The sequence below is a fragment of the Alligator mississippiensis genome, chromosome 8 (assembly GCF_030867095.1).
Source record: "Alligator mississippiensis isolate rAllMis1 chromosome 8, rAllMis1, whole genome shotgun sequence".
In the NCBI taxonomy this organism is placed as follows: Eukaryota; Metazoa; Chordata; order Crocodylia; family Alligatoridae; genus Alligator; species Alligator mississippiensis.
The window spans coordinates 64,324,643-64,341,594 of record NC_081831.1 but is presented as its reverse complement, the minus strand read 5'-3'; the positions used below and the strand labels follow the sequence as shown (position 1 = coordinate 64,341,594).

Genomic DNA, 16,952 nt, shown 5'->3' with positions numbered 1-16,952 from the left:
GTAGAAAAGGCACTGGTCTTATCTAAGAATTGGACAAGGTAGGTCTTTTCCTTCTGCAACTCCTGTGATCCCATGATGCCAAGAGGCGCCCCCCAAAATCAAACCTCCTCAGGAACTTTCTGCAACAATCTATTTGCTGCACCTTTGGCTTGGAGGTAAAAGGGAGCTGTTAATGCACCTGACTGGTGTGATGTGGCTGGTAGGTAGCCAATGGTTAAATTTTAGCAGACGTTGTTAGTATGGCAAAGTGAGCCGGAGCTCTGAAAGAAGGAAGCTCTTACCTTTAACAAACACGTATATCTTGACCACTGAAGCTTTACTAGAAGAGAAGCTGCTGTAACCACAGGTGAAGTAACCGGTGTCATTGGCGATAGCATTGCTGGTGTTAAGCGTGCTGCAGGTTTCCCATGGGGTGCTTCGGCATGCATGGCTGTATACGTGCCATCTGCTGTCATCTGTGTGTGGTTCATTTCCTCGCAGCCAGGTCAAGGCGGCTGCTCCCCTGTAAGCACAACACATTGAAACAAAAGTTTCTGTCATGGCTTCAGGCAGCATAATCTATATGTTTTGGCCTCGGTTCTCTGTGGCCAACTGCTGTCGGTGATACCAACTTTCGTAAAGCTGGTGATGAATGATAAAGACTTTTGTGGTGTATTTTATGAGCTGCTTGGGTTTCCAGCACCTTCAGGGAGTTAAGTGTAAGATGGGATTACCCTCCACCCTTCTCCCATGTAGGGCAGGTTTCCTGAGAGAGGCTAAAAAAATGCAAGCCCAATTCCTGTAAAAAATAGTTTTTCCCTGTGAAGGAACAACTTTTAAATGTGAGCTTTTCTGAAGTGGCTAAATTTATTGCTATAAAAACATTAGAAGGCACCAGGTAAACCTATAAATTTCTCCTGAATTGGGGCACTTTGCATATTCTGCCAGTTAAGCTGCAATAGATTTTCTTTCCACTCTTGAGTCTGGAAGGAGAAAAAAAGACTGTTCATATAACTCTGAATCACGGCTCTTGTTTAATCAGCAGCAACCGTATCTCGATTATGGGAAGCATCCGGAACAAACTGGATTTCAGATCTCATGCTTGAGAAAGACAAGATTTCCGCTTGCCTCTTCCCTGCTATCAAATGTAGGAGTTACCAATGCAGGGCAGATACATCATATCCTCTGTTTAATCTTGTGTCCTGTCTATAACGGTAACTAATGTTAGATATACCCCACACAGCGCATATGAATACAATGGGCTTTGCTACAACCTGATCCAAAGCCTCCTGCAGCCAATGGGAGTCTTTCCATTAACTTTATCTGGCTTTGTGTCAGGGTCCCTATTGTCTAGTGACTGCTCCGGTGAGAGCTCCAAGAGGCATTGTATCTTAGGGAGGCACTCCAGGACTTCTGGAAAAACTCAGGCTAGCGTCACTCTACCCCTGCGCTTTTATAGGTTGTAGCCTATGTTCTCCTTGGGTCAGTGTGGAGAGGGCAAAACAATGGACCTAACTGCCCCTGGAGACCTTTGGGAAAGGCAGAGCTAAACTGATGCTGCTCCCCTACCCGTTGGCTGCTTGGGCTGGGTGGAAAACTACTTGTGCTCCTTTCCTCTCCTTCACCCCCGCACTAGACACGGCGTTCTGGCTTGCACATTTTAGAAAGTACACTCAGTTCACTCAGGCGTGAGTCAGAGGGAATCTATTGACCTGTGATGGTTTCTACCCCCATGGAGAAACGAGTAAAAAACTCTGAATTTTTCTCACTGAGAACAGCAGCAGAGACAAATTCTAATCATCCTGTGTCCATTCAGAAAATGTGATTTACTGTACTCTTTAATACATCCTGCTGGGACTTTGCGGCAGCTAATTTCTCCTTCAGTGGGTCAGTGCCAGGAACTTCCTGACCGCATAGTGGGTGCAAAAAGGGTGGACATGACTGCCATCAAGCGCCCAGGCATCCTTAGCACAAACATCCTCTTGGCTCTCAGCTCTGTCTTTCCTTCTGTCGCCTTCCTGATGATGCTGGTGCAGGGCTGAGGCCTCGAGGTGGCTCCCAGCAGGCGTGAGAATGAGGGTGCTGGGAAATACATGACTGTGCTCTCTGAAGTGCAGCCTCTCCCACAGCACTACCGAGCGCTGCAGTGAGGGTGGAGGCCCCAGCCTGACTCATCCCACCAGCTTCCTGTGCTTCAACAGGACAGCGCAAATTTACTGTCCAGCCATTTTTTTTCTTGGGCAGGACGCTGCAATTGTGAGCTCTTCCTCTTCTCAATTAATTAGCAACGGCAGGATTTCTGACGGCACACAGCAGCATTCCTCTGCACCACCGGGCACTGCCAAGCAACATGTAATGCTCTCCACCCCCAGGGGTCACCCTGCTCTCAGGGAAATGGTTTCACCGCAAGGTTGGGACACTGGAGGAGTGGCTCCAAATCCCAAAGGCAGTCACATCTAACGGTTACTGCAGAGATCTGAGTCATAAGCTTTGCGTGCCCGTCCCGGCCCAGTGCACAGACACAAGGTGATGGCTGTGGAGTGGGAGACCTAATTTCAGCAGGAAGAGAAGTTTGCTCTCCTCTCACATCTTGCAGCCTCTGTAGGTATTACTACACAAGCCTTTCTTCTCTCCATTGCCCCAGTCTGCCCCCGTCTAGCTCTCCCCTGTGAAGCAGGAATGATTTCCAAAGGTATATTTTATGTCAGCTTTCAGGAGCTCTTGCATGGTGGACATGTATGTGTATGCAAAAGGGGCCAATCTGTGCCTGCTGCTAACCTGACATGCAGGATTTCATATTTCAAGACAAGGAATCAGAATTTAGGCTTCTGTTCCCAGCTGGGGCAGAGAGTTGTCTCATGGCTTTTGGCAAGCAAACTTCTCTCCCTTCTACCTCAGTTTCCCACATGGATGTGATGAGTTATACTTCTCTCCATCACAGGCATGTTGTGGAGATGTATTACTAATGTTCATGGGGCAGCTTGAGATCATGGTAGGTGCTACAGAAGTGCTAAGCACACAATCGTTTATTTATTCCTTCATCTGACAATGCCAGAACACAGTTCCACTTTGATAAATTGAAGGGCAACGAGTTTAAAAAAGCGAAACAGAGACTCTCTCTTTCATGAACATACAGCACTACGTGGAATCCATGCCTGCATGCTGTGCTAGAAAGAAATCATGTGGCTAGATTTTTAAAGGACAGTTTAAACTTTACAGCCATCGCTCATGTCTGTGGCTTGCCAAGCTAAAAATATCCCAATAAGGTTATTTTGACCTTTGGAGCCACAGTGCCAGCTGCAGGTAGCAGGAAAAAATCTTCCTGAACTATATAAAAGCTGCATTTTACAGGGGATGAGCGTTACAGTTTTAAACGTTGTGTCCTTCCATGGCAGAAAGGGCAATACTGGGTTAGATGGACTTACTGGGATGAAGTCAGAGGGGACCGATGTCTTTGTGTAAATTCCAAGTTTGCAAGATAATGACATGGCAAAGTGAACCTGAGCTGGCAGTAACCTGCACCCTAGGGGAAGGGCTGGTGTGGGGAGGGAGTGGAGCTAAGGGTGGGTGACCAAGGCACCAGCCCTCGGCACTGATTTTGAGGGGCCAAAAGAATGGTGGTGGCTGCTGCCACCACCCAGGGCACAGAAATTGCTTGTTAGGTCTCTGGGCAGTAGGTGGCAAAACAATCAGCAAGAAGATTGAAAAAAAAGATTGTGCGTGGCTTGCTTAACACTTCCTGCCCCTTGGGCAAAGCCCTTCAGTCTTCTTATGCTTGCATCTGAGTGGAGCGTTTTTTCTGCTACCGCCTTGGCAAGTAGATCACAATCACAATGATTTATGCCCACTCACACCACCGTCTCCAGGCCTCCTGTCTGCCCTGCCATTATGTTTCCATACAGCTACGAATTCCCTTGTTCCATTTGGATTTGCTGCTCCAATTATCTGCCAATCAGAGCACCCAGACACTTTACAACTCAGATTTTTAGAGGATCATCTCCCCATAATCACAAGCCCTGACCCAAAATTTGGCACTATCCCTGCAGAGCTAGTTTTATGCACTGTGGCAGTGGATAAAGAGCCTCTATAATTTATGATCAAGAGTCTCACTTTTATGAGGCCTTGCTACCTTTGATTTAAAGGGTAAGATTTATTCCAGCAGGATGGGTCTTTAAATATACACAAACTGCCTGCTGTTTATTTGTCATCTATAGGCTAAACAGTATTTAGGGTTGCAAAATGTAAGGGCATAGATTGAAAGGGGGTGATTACCTGCTGTGGCAATCTAGCTGTCAGTTACCTACACAAGGGGAGCGAAAGAGTGAATCCGTATACAGCAGAACTGAACTTTGGCTGGGTAAATCCTAATCTGAATGTGACCTGTGAGGTCTCCAGCTAAAATTATGGATGCCTTCCCATTTGATTCTTTGGGAGCTGAACGAGGCTCCTTTGCAATGTAAAGCTGCAAAAGATTTATGCTGTCTCCTCACTGTTTCATTGGAGTAGGTAAGATACTAGTCCATACGGAAGTGCATGGGAGAGGAAAAGTAGTGCAGCTTCCCAGCTATGGCTAAGCAGTGCCCTTTTCATTTCTCCATTCTGAGATACTTTGGTGCTCAGGGAGCCAATAATTATCAGAAAAATCTGACACTGCTAGAGCAAGCCTTACCTGCATGTTATGGTGAAGGGATCTCCTGCTTTGATTACAATCTGATCTTTGTCAATGCTTAACTTTGGTCCCCATACAGTTGGTTTCTCAGCAAGACCTGGGCCAAAACAAAGGAGAAAATGTGCATTCAGGCAGGATACTCATTTACATCAGACACAGCTAGATTCAAGGCAGGTTTTCCATAGCTTGTACTGCTGGGAGTACATTTCTATCTCATTTATAGGATGTGATGCTGCTGCAGCCTGGGGTTACATGGTGTTAAGTGACAGCAGATTTTGGCCCTTTAGATTTGTTTTTCTGTCTGCAAATCACATTTTTCCCTGTTGATTTTCTCTCTATTCCTGTTTCATTTGAAGCTGGTTTCCCCTATGGATACTGTAGGTTGAGGATACAGTAAATCCATTCATTTCACAGGGCTTACACTAGCAGAAAAGTGGGGTGAATCAGATCTCCAAATAATCCAAATTGACAGATAAGATACAGCTTGTGAAATGTGTATTTTCCTTTCACGAAGTAGAGAAACAAGAACACTTCTAAGGAGCACCTTTCTTTCCTTCACAAGTCTGAAATATACACTATATATAACCGCCCCCCAGCTGTACTCCAGAGCAATAGGTACAAACACTGCCATACATTACTAGCAAGCTGTTTTGTTGGGGACTCTCTAATTGCATGCTGTAATAATGTTTCACAAGGAAAATTTGCAGCTGTGTTTTGCATTCCCTTACCACTGTCACTCTGTGACATGGTTAAGTAGGCGGAGGTTTTTCCACAGAAGAGCTGTCATCCTCTCTTCCAATCAGTCAAATTTCCTATGACTCTAATACCACAAGAGAGAGAGGATGCTAATATGTTGTGTTTTGCTCTCTCAGTAAATCACTTGATTAATAAGCATCACTTAGCCCTTTTCACCTGTTGATCTCAAAGCATTTTACATGGGATTGCTGAATGCTGTTGCCCCTCTCTTAGGGATGGAAAAGAGATGTGCTCACAGGCATACAGTGGCCATTGACAAGAGCACAGAGACCAGTCCACGGAAGAGAGATGTGCTCAAAGGCACACGGAGATCAGTCCACTCTTGCTGACTCCTAGTACGGAGCTCTGCTCAGGGAGAGTCACTGCTTCTCCCTTTCTGACAACACTGAATCTTGCTTTAAAAATGATTCTGTCAACTGGTTTCAGGATCCTAAGTTTAATTTTGTGGGGGTTTTTTTAGTGGGTTTAGACAAAACTGCTTTGCTGGAAACGGTCTCCATGGTGAATTAAAAAAAATACATTTCTAAAAAAATGCATGTCTCACCCTATTGTGCGGTGAAGCCAAACAGCAGCAGAAAGTGAAAGTGACAAGAAACAAAAGTGAAACTGGCCAGACTACTTGTCCTGTCCAAACAGCGTAATCAGTGAAACCACAAATATACTGAGATACGTTTCTCACTTTCCAGGGCTAGGACATTAAAGTCTTAGGTTTTCTTTCCCTTCATGCACTTCAAATCTTTATCTTCCCCCTCACATTGAACTCGATAAGTCAGAAAGCCTTAGCTGGGCTTATAACAAAGGCATTTTACTCAGCAGAATAGCAATGATAACATATCTAACTAAAGAAAAATATGCATTAGGGTTTAACTTTTCAACTGGATGGAAAAGTGATTTGCTTCCACCCCACGCCCCTCCTTTTCCTTTTGCAAGATACATGCAAAATGTTCTCAGCGCTGCATGTTCTCTCTGCAAAAGGAGTGAACTGAATCACTCCCACTTAGAACAATCCGTGTTCCTATGTGAGCCATTCAGATTCCCTTCACAAACCCAGCAGACACCAGCTAATCACTGGTGGGAGCTCTGGCTTTCTAAATGGGGCTCCACTTAAAAGTGCTTTGCTAGAAATCCTCAGAAGGTGGCACTGATATTTCCTGGCCTGAAATCTCTCTAGTTCAGACAAGATCCTAAGCCTGTCTTAGCCACTTTTGGCTGTTGCTAGAGATGCCCTGGAACTTTTTGTACAACTATAGATATTTTATCAGTGTCAGTCAAATTTTGTATCGGGCCAACATCAGATGTGCTCTCCGGTTTCAAGTGTGGTAATTTTCCCCACTCTTTCTCTAAAAATTGTTACTGTATGTAATGTGACAAGGCCAGAATAAACTGCTGTGTGCCACTCCAGAGGTGGCTGCATTTTAATAGCAAGAAAAGAGAGGTAGTTAGCTTCGTCAGTCGCAAATCAGGCAGAAGGCAGGGTAGAGATGCAAGTGATTCCTGAACAGTAATGGGCTGTGCATTAACATATTTAGTAAGGACTCAGAGGGAAAAGGGGCGGGGGGGGGGCAGACAGAAGACCCAGCACTTTTAACTAAGGACACAAGCATTCAGCTCAGTCTTCTGCAAATAGCTCACACTGAGCATGCCCTGACATTTAACGCAGAAGCCCAGAACAACATAGCCTTCATATGCAACTGGCTACTGAGCGTTTGAGCTGTTTCAGTTCCTCTAAGACAGCACATTTATCGTGGCAATAACAACCTGTAAATAGCCAATAGCACTGGAAACACTTCTTGGTGTCATTTCGTTAGCCATCTGCAGTTTATTTCAGTCCTGTTATGTACATGGCTGGCTTTTTCTTAAGAAGTAACCACTAACATGACTCATTCCTAGCTGTTTATGTTCTGGCTTCAACCAGGTGCTGCTTGGACTTGAGACCTTGACTCTACTGGGGTCTGTAATAGCCCTGCACTTGGTGCCTGCAGTGCTTATATGGGGTTTCAGGGGTGCATTATTCTGGCTTGGCACATGGGGCAGCATCATCCCACCAGATCGGTAGCATAATATGGAGGAGCTGGCACTGGCTGGTTAGATGTGAGTGACTGTTGTAACAGGAGAGCAAAAGGAGTCCTTTGGCTTTTATATTTGAAAGTGTTTTTGTAGACGGGCTGGGGGCAGTGTTTTTCAGTCCCGGTGTTTATATTTCTGAGCTACTTCTTTTACCGAGTTTGCTTTGGCCTCAGGAAACTGAATAAAAAGAACAAACACTGTGTAAATTCAATGCTTTTCTGCCCCATGCGGGGTTGGGGGCAGGAATCCCTACCACACACACGCTTCATGGCTGCAGCCAGGTGATGGGGGGTATTATAAACACAGCGTGTGTCCTCATCTGTGTGCCAGAGTTATAATAGACAGGACAGGAGGAGAAAGTGAGAGTGAAATGGAGAGATGGGGGCAGGGAGCCAGGGGGGAAAAGGAGGCCGCTCTGATTTCCGATTGCCAGGTCCCAATCACCTGATGGGGGGACATTAGATGCCTCCCAGGGCCCCACCAGGGCCTGACTTTGCTCACGTGCCAGATCACTGTGCCGTTGGCCCTGAGATTGTTTTTCTTAGAGGTGGGGTCAAGGGCTGCCCCAGGATGTGATGGGAAACAAGAAAGGGAGTTACCCTATTTTCATATTTGTTTTATTTGTTGGAGGCAGCTCAGGGGGCTGAGAAGTCCGTGTTATTCTGAAAGCAACTTCCCGCAGAGTGGCAGGCCAATAAGCTAAATCATCCTTAACAAAACATGCCATCCTCCTCCACAGATCCTGCATCCCAGCATTTCCTCACGGCTGGGTTTTGCCACTCATATTCAGGCTGAACGACTCTGTCAGTGGTTCTGCCCATGGAAGTAAGGCACCACACAGCTTGGACTCATAGGAAATCATAAAACAGGCTAGGAAGGGATTCAGAAGGTCAGGTGGTCCAACCCCCTGCTCAAGGAAGGGGAGTATCCTGCCCCCTTGAGCAAACTTGAGGCAAACTAGGAGAATAGACCCCTTTTGGGGCTGATGTAGACTTAGCGTGATTAAATCTAATGTTCTCCTGCATTCAGGCAAGTTCCTTGGTGTTTGTGGCTTGACCAGTACATCTCTTGGCACTAAGCAAAACCATTAATACTGCCATGCACCTCCATTCACATGAGGCCAACAGATAAGACCCTGGCAGACGCTTGAGAGGCTCTGTTGTGCCTCCCCAGTGGAGGCTCTGATTTCAAAATCTGATCTGCTCTGGGCAGACCAAGGCGCCCTGCTGAAGTCAATGGGCTCCACCCGCCCAGCTTTGGTGGCAGCCTTTGGGCCCAGAACAACATTCTCCTCTCCCCCAGCAAACAGTTCTCATCCTGCTTCTCAGGCTATGAGGGTCATAAAATTGAAAACAAGTGCTGGTGCCAACCACCTCATTACCATAGCAAACGTACAGCGCTGGGTAAGCAGGAAAGCAATCTCCTCTCTGCAAAACGATACATAAAGGCAACATGAAACTGGCATCTGTGTTGGCGGCTGGCTACGCGTGCCATTTTCTCTTCCTTACATTAACGGTAAGGACGTGGCGCTGAGAGGAATTTCTGGGAAGCTGTGGGTGGCTGGGGTCCATGCTTTCCTGACTCAGGATCACGCTCCTGGGGCCCAGAGTGCTCCTGCAATGGGTCTACGAGAGGAGTAAGGAAGCACATGGCTGCAGAATTAGTGTGCCCCTGTGGCCTTCTGAATGATTAGAGTCAGATCTGTGCACAACATCTGCTTTGGGCAACTGTGTCCACACACAAAATTCAGAGGGTTTTTTCAATCAGAAAATGGCATTATTTGTATGAGAGGAACACGAAGGTAAGATCAAAGGCTCCAGTGGACTCAAACAACAGAGTTACTAAGGGCTGTAAAGGCTTTGCCCAAGGTCGCAAGGCCAGTCAGTGACAAAGGCAGGAATAAAATTATGTCTCCCTTGATTCTGTATCCATTTCTCTGACTACTGGGCCTTGCTGGGTATAAGAGCTTAAAATTCATAAATTGCTACCTCCTCCCCACCCTGCTTCCTTTGCGATGCAGCAAACCCAATCATGATAATGCCTGGAGACCAAGCTGAGTGTATTGCAAGGGCTGATTCGGGAATTATAATGTTGGGGAGAAGGGGAGGTGTAGGTTTACAACTCTTTCACTTGTAATAATCCCTAGCATCATTTGCAGCACTGATAGAACCAATTTTCTATCTATAGACTTTACCATGACAACCTCCCTTTAAGCATCCTCCACGTGGTGTAACTACAGTGATTCCCTGAAAGGAAAACCCGACGTGCCTGGCGAGACAGAATACGCGTATTTGTTGCACACTAACAGCAAATGTCAGTGCAAAAACTGAAGTGAGGGCCTGTATATCCCTTTCACACAGTCGAGTGCAATGAGGAAAGGAAGCTGCAAAATGATATCCAAGATGGCATCAGATGCCAAGAACAATTAACAAGCAAGCAGAAAGCCTTTCTGACACTAAGAGATTTTACTCTGAAAGGACTGGATATTTTGTACAAATCAGAAACGGTTTTTCAGAGTTACAGCATAGATTAGATACGTGGCTCTGCATTGACAGAGGACTGCAAATACAATGACCTCAGCTAGCAAAGATAACACACTTGGTTCTGACTTGAGCATCATCACTGAGGATAGCAATTCTGCAACTAAAAGCATAGTTAATAATTGTATAGCTGAGGCAAGAGACAAAATCAATCCCAGCTTCTTTTCTCATAGCAGCTTTCTCTTTGCAGGGCTCACTGAAATAAAATGCAATGCAGTATATTTTTGTCAGAAAATTCAGCAGATCCGATTTGGAGCCCATGGAGGGAGCTCACTGGATGAATCAGAAGATGTTAATTCTAGCTAGTTGTGAGTAACCACAAGCCTGCAAATCATTTGAAGGTTTAGGGTAGAGGTCACCCTTGGCAGGAGGAACAGAACCAGCGGTGTTAACAGCTCTTTTGAGGTTAGCACAGCTTTTGCAATATTTGGTGCATTTATTAAATCCCCTGCTCCTGGATGTATGTGATGATGACAGAATCTCAGCTTTCATTGCTTTAGAAAAAAATCAATTTCTAGCACTTTTGCTTGTGAAAGAGGCTCAAACATGACCCAGACATGCTGAAAACCACCAGAATGGAAATAGATATCTTGTCTAATTTTTTTTCTTAATTACACTATTTTGGTGCATAGTGAGAAGTGGTTTTTGGAATCCCCTCAGCTGACAATACTGACAGTAGAGATGGACATACAGCTAGGTGAGATGCCATGTCTGCTCCATTCAGAACACACAGTGGCCATAACTAGAAGGATCCTGGACTGCATGTAGGAAACCTGGGTTTAATTCCTTGCTAGGGTGCAGACTTCCTTAATGACTTTGGGCAAGTCACTTAATCTCCCTGTGTCTCCGTGGCCCATATGCTGGGAAGAACAACACTCTATTAGAGCAAGGGCTGCCCTGTATTGTGTGTACAGTGCTTACCGCAATGAAGCCCTCATTCCAGCTGGGACCTGAAGGGGCTTCCATTATATAAATAATCATCATAATGTTGGTTGATGTACATATTGCTGTGCTGAATGCCTCTGTTTATATTAAGGACTTGGATGCACATTAAAAGCTTATGATAAAAGCTGCCATACACAGAGGTGGTAGAGATGGAGCTTAACATGTGGCTAAGACTTATCTTAATTCATTTTATGAGAGCCAGTGATGCCAGAATAACAGTGCCCTCTGTGCTTGTGCTGGCACTCACACCATTCCCCACGTGTCTGAACTGGGTTATCTTGAGTCACACAATGATTCCAGGATAATTGCACTTCTGGAAAAAAATCCACTGAAACATGATGTAAAAATAAATGAAAGACTCTTCTAGCCACCTTCCTTGAGAAAATAAAGCTCCTTAATACTGCAAGAGCAGGTCAGCAGCCACCTGTCAAACCATCAGCCCCAGGAAGAGATGTTTCAGGCACACTTGTTTATAAGATTGTTGGAACAGTGGAAAGTTTAGACAGAAGCCCTGTGCCAAATACAACAGAGGCAAGAAAGAGATTTAATGGCCTTCAAAAAGGAGGCCCTGGCTGTGAAGTAAGGATTCAAAAGACAAAAAATATTGCTGATAAGTCTGTCAATACAAATATTGCCAAGGAAATGGATGTGGATCTTTGAACTATATCAGCTGATGCCAGGCCCAAAACCACTTCTACAAGCCATCCCTAGACTCCTATACAGGCTCAAAGCAGGCTGCTTCTTCACTGCCACTGCCTTCACAGCTCTGTTCATATTATTATCTTAACACTGATCTACTTGTTCTGTTTGCTACTGTCTGGGACAGCAGGAAAAATCAGGGCTGATGCCACACCACAAAACCAGAGACTGCCAAATAAATCGGTGTCTCTGTCTTTCTGGGAGAACTCCCACCAAGAACTAGGATTGAAAGCAGATGGGAATGTCATTGTGGCAACAGTGGAAAGGGCAGTGATTAAAGCTTTCTCCTAACCACAGGTTAAATTAATCCCCATGTTGCTATTTAGTATTCCAGGCATGAAGAGTTAAAATGCACCTGTCCTGCTGCTGAATATCCCAGGTACCTGACAACCCACTGATTTCAGTGCAATGTTAAGTGGACGATGGCCACACACCAAACCAAGGTGAAGATTAGCAACGAAGAGGTAAAGTACCTGAGAGATTTGTGAGAGAATCTAAGTCATGCAGTAGATGATTTGCAATGGACAGTTTCTCTTTGTTACAGAAAATAAAAAACTGCATTTTCATCATTGCACACTTCATTTACTGGAAAGGAAGTCTTATATACCCACACTGGTAGCAGCGATTTTAAACCAACCACTGCACTATGTACTGAATTTTCCCAAGTGATAAGCTCCCACATCTCAATGAGAAGTAAGTGGAAGCTGGCAGTGCTCAACAGGAAATCCCCTGAACACTATAGAGGTTTTAGAGCACTGAGACTGAGAGTTAAAATCACTATATAACTATAAGCAATAGACATTATATCCATTGTGTCCCCACACAGCAATTCTGTTCTTATTGTTTCTATTACAATACTGCCCACAGGCCCCAGCCAATGTCTGTTCCCAATGTGTTATAGAGACACATAACAATACAGCCCTTGCCTTGGAAAAATTACAATTTAGAGAGTAAAGACTGAAAATGGGTAGGAGAAATGGAGATGACATACACAGAGCACATGAGGAGTGGCGTGATCAACACCTTTGATCAGGGATCACAGAGAGTCTGTAGCAGAACCAGGAGCTGAACCCAGGTAGGGGTTTGCGAAGCGAGCCCTATTTGATTTGGATTCAGATTTGGCCTGAATCAGGGACAGTGATTTGATTTGTTGATTTGGATCACTGTCCCTCATTCGATCTGGCCGAATCCAAATCTGAAGATTTGATGCTGATTCAGAGAATCAGCGATTTGGACATAGACACAGCTTTAAAAGTTTTTTTTTACATACCGCAGGGTACCAGCATGACTTATGATCGCTGCAATGCTGGGGCGCATGGAGCGTCCCACAGGAGTGCGGGGGGCCCTCCATGTGACAGCGAACCCAGAAGTGGATCGGAAGTACTTCCAGTTCACTTCTGGGTCTGCCGAGGAATGCGCAGCCTCCCCCGACTTGGTGGTCGGCCACGAGGGGACCCTAGGTACCCCCCCGACCCAGAAGGCATCAGTTCCCAAGCCGGGGGAGGGTGGAGGGCAGCATGCTCTTCACCAGACCCATAGTGGACTGGAAGTGCTTCTGGTCCACTTCCAGGTCTGCTGCTGAATACACTGGGGAGCCCCCCGTGCTCCTGTGGGACGCTCCATGCGCCCCAACATCGCAACACTCATGAGCCACCTGCTACCTAGAGGTATGTAGAAAAAACATTTAAAGCTGTGTCTATGTCCGAATCTCTGAATCTTTCTGAATTGATTCAGAGGGTTCTTGTTTGATTCGGAGAGATTAAAGGGTCCTCTGATTCAAGTCGGATTCAGAGATTTGGCCACCGAATCGGGCCAAATCTCTGCTGAATCGAATCAGGGACCGAAGCTTTGCACAGCCCTAAACCCAGGTTTGCTGAATTGCCATTCGGTAAATTGCTCATTTGGTAAACTGGTAAAGACCCCTTTTCCCCCTCATCGTTCTCCTGCCAATGGTGCCATTGTTGTTCTACAAGCTGAAAAGTGAACGACTTTGAAGGAAAATATCTGATAATATTAATATAAAGAAGGCTTTTTCTTTTTTTGAAAAGAGCAACGCAGAGTCACATATTCCTTGCTCATTCATACCTAGAAATACTCAGGGGTGTCAAAGGGAGAGCTCTGTGTTGGAACAGCATTGGCAGCCTCAAGTTGTAGATCCAGTCCCTAGGAAAGGTTAATAAGCTAATTCCACCCAAGGTGGAAACATCAAGAGCCCTTCTGTTGAGCTTTCATAAATACACTAATGGTAGCATTAAACCATAATACCACCAAACTGCAGGCTTCTGTTGATTTTCCAAGCTGGAGGAGCTAGCATTTGTTTACCTGATTCATGAGAAAGTGGCCCAGTTTCCCCCATTTTTATTTTCTGCACAAACAGGAGACTTGCACAGCTCAAGCCACAGACAGTAGTTTGGGCGTGCCCACCACTAGTGTCAACACAAATAAAATTATTAGTGCTGAACGGCTGGGAGAGCTATCCTAGCACAGTAAAAACAGCTGTGAAATACAGCCAGCATTTAAAGATAAGAAAAGAATCCATAGATTTTCCTGGGATTTATTACCGAGACTTCCTCTAACTTTGTCTTGTCCACAAATGGCATTTTCCGATGAAGTGCCACGGGGTCACTCTGACTTCCTCCTCTAATCAACAGAAACCCTTCAGAAGGGTCTCCCACTGCCTGGTGTGTTGATATTTGGCACCTCTGAGTTAATGACCAGGGCCCATCGGCCTTTGTCTTTTTGAATTAAAAGCATAACCTTCATGTTCGGACCACACCTACTCGCAGAAGGTTCCCAGGGCCAACAACACCATACATATTCCTGGCTCTCCATCTTCCAGATCACTGTATCAATTGCAGATTTATGGAAAGGGGCTGCAGAAGGCAACATTAGGTCAAGCCTGTTTGGTCTTTAACCGGAGCAACTCATTAATCAGAGCCATTGTTTTCTCCTTGACATGCAGTGTAGGGTGCTAAATAATGACAGGGATATTACTGCCCAATGCCCGGTTTGAATTATGGAAGGAGCACAGGAGTGTCCTTTCTTTCTAACTGTGTGACAAGTCCACGATTTAGAACTACAGACATAAAATAAACATGAGATCTGGGAAAGGAGGTGACAATGTCTGCAATCGGCTGCAATGTGATATGCACTCAAGCGTGGCTTAGAAGTATTTGGGAAATGCAGTAATCTTCTTGTCTATGGAAAAAAGGCTGGGAATGTTATTTCATGGCCAAAATAATGGAAATTCCTCTGGGAAAGAGAAGACCTGGCATGCCTCCATGCTGTACAAATATGCAGCACCAGAAGGAGGGAGAGCAGAGGCCATGTTGATTGGAGGTAGGAGGGTCTATCTAGAAAAAGCCAAAAACAGGCATAGGCATGGAGGAGCCTGAGCCCTCCCTACCCTCATCCTCCTAGAGGAAGCTTAAAGGTTTCATACGTTCCCTAGACACTATAGCTAAATCTGAACTCCAGACATGATCATGCGAGGAGCACATTCTAGGCTCAGGAGTTTAGTGCCAGAGACAAGACTAGTGTTCATCTCTAGAGTATATTGTGTATGGGCAGCAGTAGAGTGGATCTTACCCTACAGCCCTGCCAATGGCCTTGCCCCAAAGCCCATGGACATCAATGTGGGTATCTCCCCATAGTGCACCTATTGTTGGACTTCAGTAATATTGTGGAGCAAAAACACCGGTACAGGGGAAGCAGGACTTCAGACTCTGTCCTCCCAGTACCACAGAAATGACTCTCTCCAGCCAGCAATGTCCACAGCTAGGGCAGTAAAGGGCATTTCACAGAGCACCCTCAAAGGATGCTGCTGTCTCAACCTCACCTCACTTGAATTGTTCCAACTGGAGTGGGGAAGGGGCTCTGCCATGGTCTGCCAGAGACAGGAGTAGATTTGGACCATGATTTCTTTCTTTCCCCTGAAGCAGTGGGTGTTAGCCACTAACAAATGCAGGATAGAGGACTTGACAGGTGTCCTATGGCTTGATTCTCCATTGAAAGTCCCACGTCCCTGTGTTAACTTCAAATAAATTCTCCCCAGAGATGAGCTCTTGGAGGTGTGTTTGCACATTGATGGATAAATCATTTCTACTGCATATTAGTCTGACATATTAAAACTTGCACAGCATATTAGGTTGTCTACCCTGCCAGAAATGCTGTATTCAATTTGTATTAATCTAATCAGAATTGCTCCACACAGAATCATTTGTACGCCATGCAGAGTTACTTAAGAAAGTTTTGGATGCAAAGGAAAGAATGTTTTAAAACCCCTTTAATTAAATTACTTTATTATTTTGAGTACCTATTAGCAGATTAGCTCATTTATCAAAGGTGACATGCCAGCCTGAAAAGTCAACAGCAGTAACTTGTGATTTCATGTGTGTCATTTATTGTAGCACTAAATGCTGTGTTCACTCACACATCACTGGGATTAAACTTGGCACCTCTTTATATTTCTTTCAAACTTGTTTGTTTTATACAGCTGCAAATAATGAAAGCAATAGTTGTGCTGACTCCAGTCCAAGAAATATTTCCCAACCTGCTAATATGTACCAAAAAGAATAAGTCTCTAATGAAACATATCTTGATATAAGCCAGGACCTTTTGTTAAAAAAAAACCCCAAAAAACAGATAAGTATTAAATGTGTACGTGTCCAAGCAATTATTTCTCTCCAGTTCCTTCCTAAGGTTAGTATTTATATTGGACTTTTACACTTTACTGTTTCTTTAAGAAGAATGGCTGGGTTTTTTGGTTTTTTTAAAAGGAAAAGCATTATCAGGAAAGGCTGCTTACATTAATATTAGGCTCCAGTTGTGTATTGCAGAGGTTACACCTTTTAAATTTTATTTCTGTTATAGTAGCAAAAATCACTACCTTTCAAAAAACAGCAATGGTTTTCCTACCATTATATGTTTCTTATTTCAGACACTTGGAAAAACTTTGTCATATCTTATGCTATATATCATTCTTGACTCATCAACAGGTTTAGAAATTTCCTACATACCAGTATATACAGTTATACCAGTGGCTGTCAGAGGGTTGTGATGCCCCCTACTGGGCACCACGGGGTTAGAGAATAGTGGCAGTGCACATTACCTGCATATTGCCCTGCTAGAAAGGCAAGGTAGAGGGGAACTGTGATTTATGTCATCTTTTTTTTAAAGGGGAATCTGTTTTTAAAGACCTGGAAGACTTTGTTAGTCCTTATCAGAAGCAGTGAATAAGTCACCTGCAGCCAGCAGAGGTCAGACTTTATATTAACAACATCAAACACTAAGGAAAG

The 16,952-nt window shown here is 44.8% G+C and overlaps 1 protein-coding gene across 2 annotated transcripts in view; it reads right to left on the bottom strand.

The window, feature by feature from the left end:
- LOC102561001 (vascular endothelial growth factor receptor kdr-like) overlaps nt 1-16,952 on the bottom strand; it is a 175,031-nt gene that overhangs the window by 116,166 nt on the left and 41,913 nt on the right. For both annotated transcript variants that reach the window (XM_014607206.3, XM_059732797.1), the window contains exons 2-3: nt 4,649-4,745; nt 282-502 (exon numbers count right to left, since the gene is read on the bottom strand). In XM_014607206.3, coding sequence (XP_014462692.2) covers nt 282-502; nt 4,649-4,745 — 318 coding nt within the window. The remainder of the gene's footprint in view (nt 1-281; nt 503-4,648; nt 4,746-16,952) is intronic.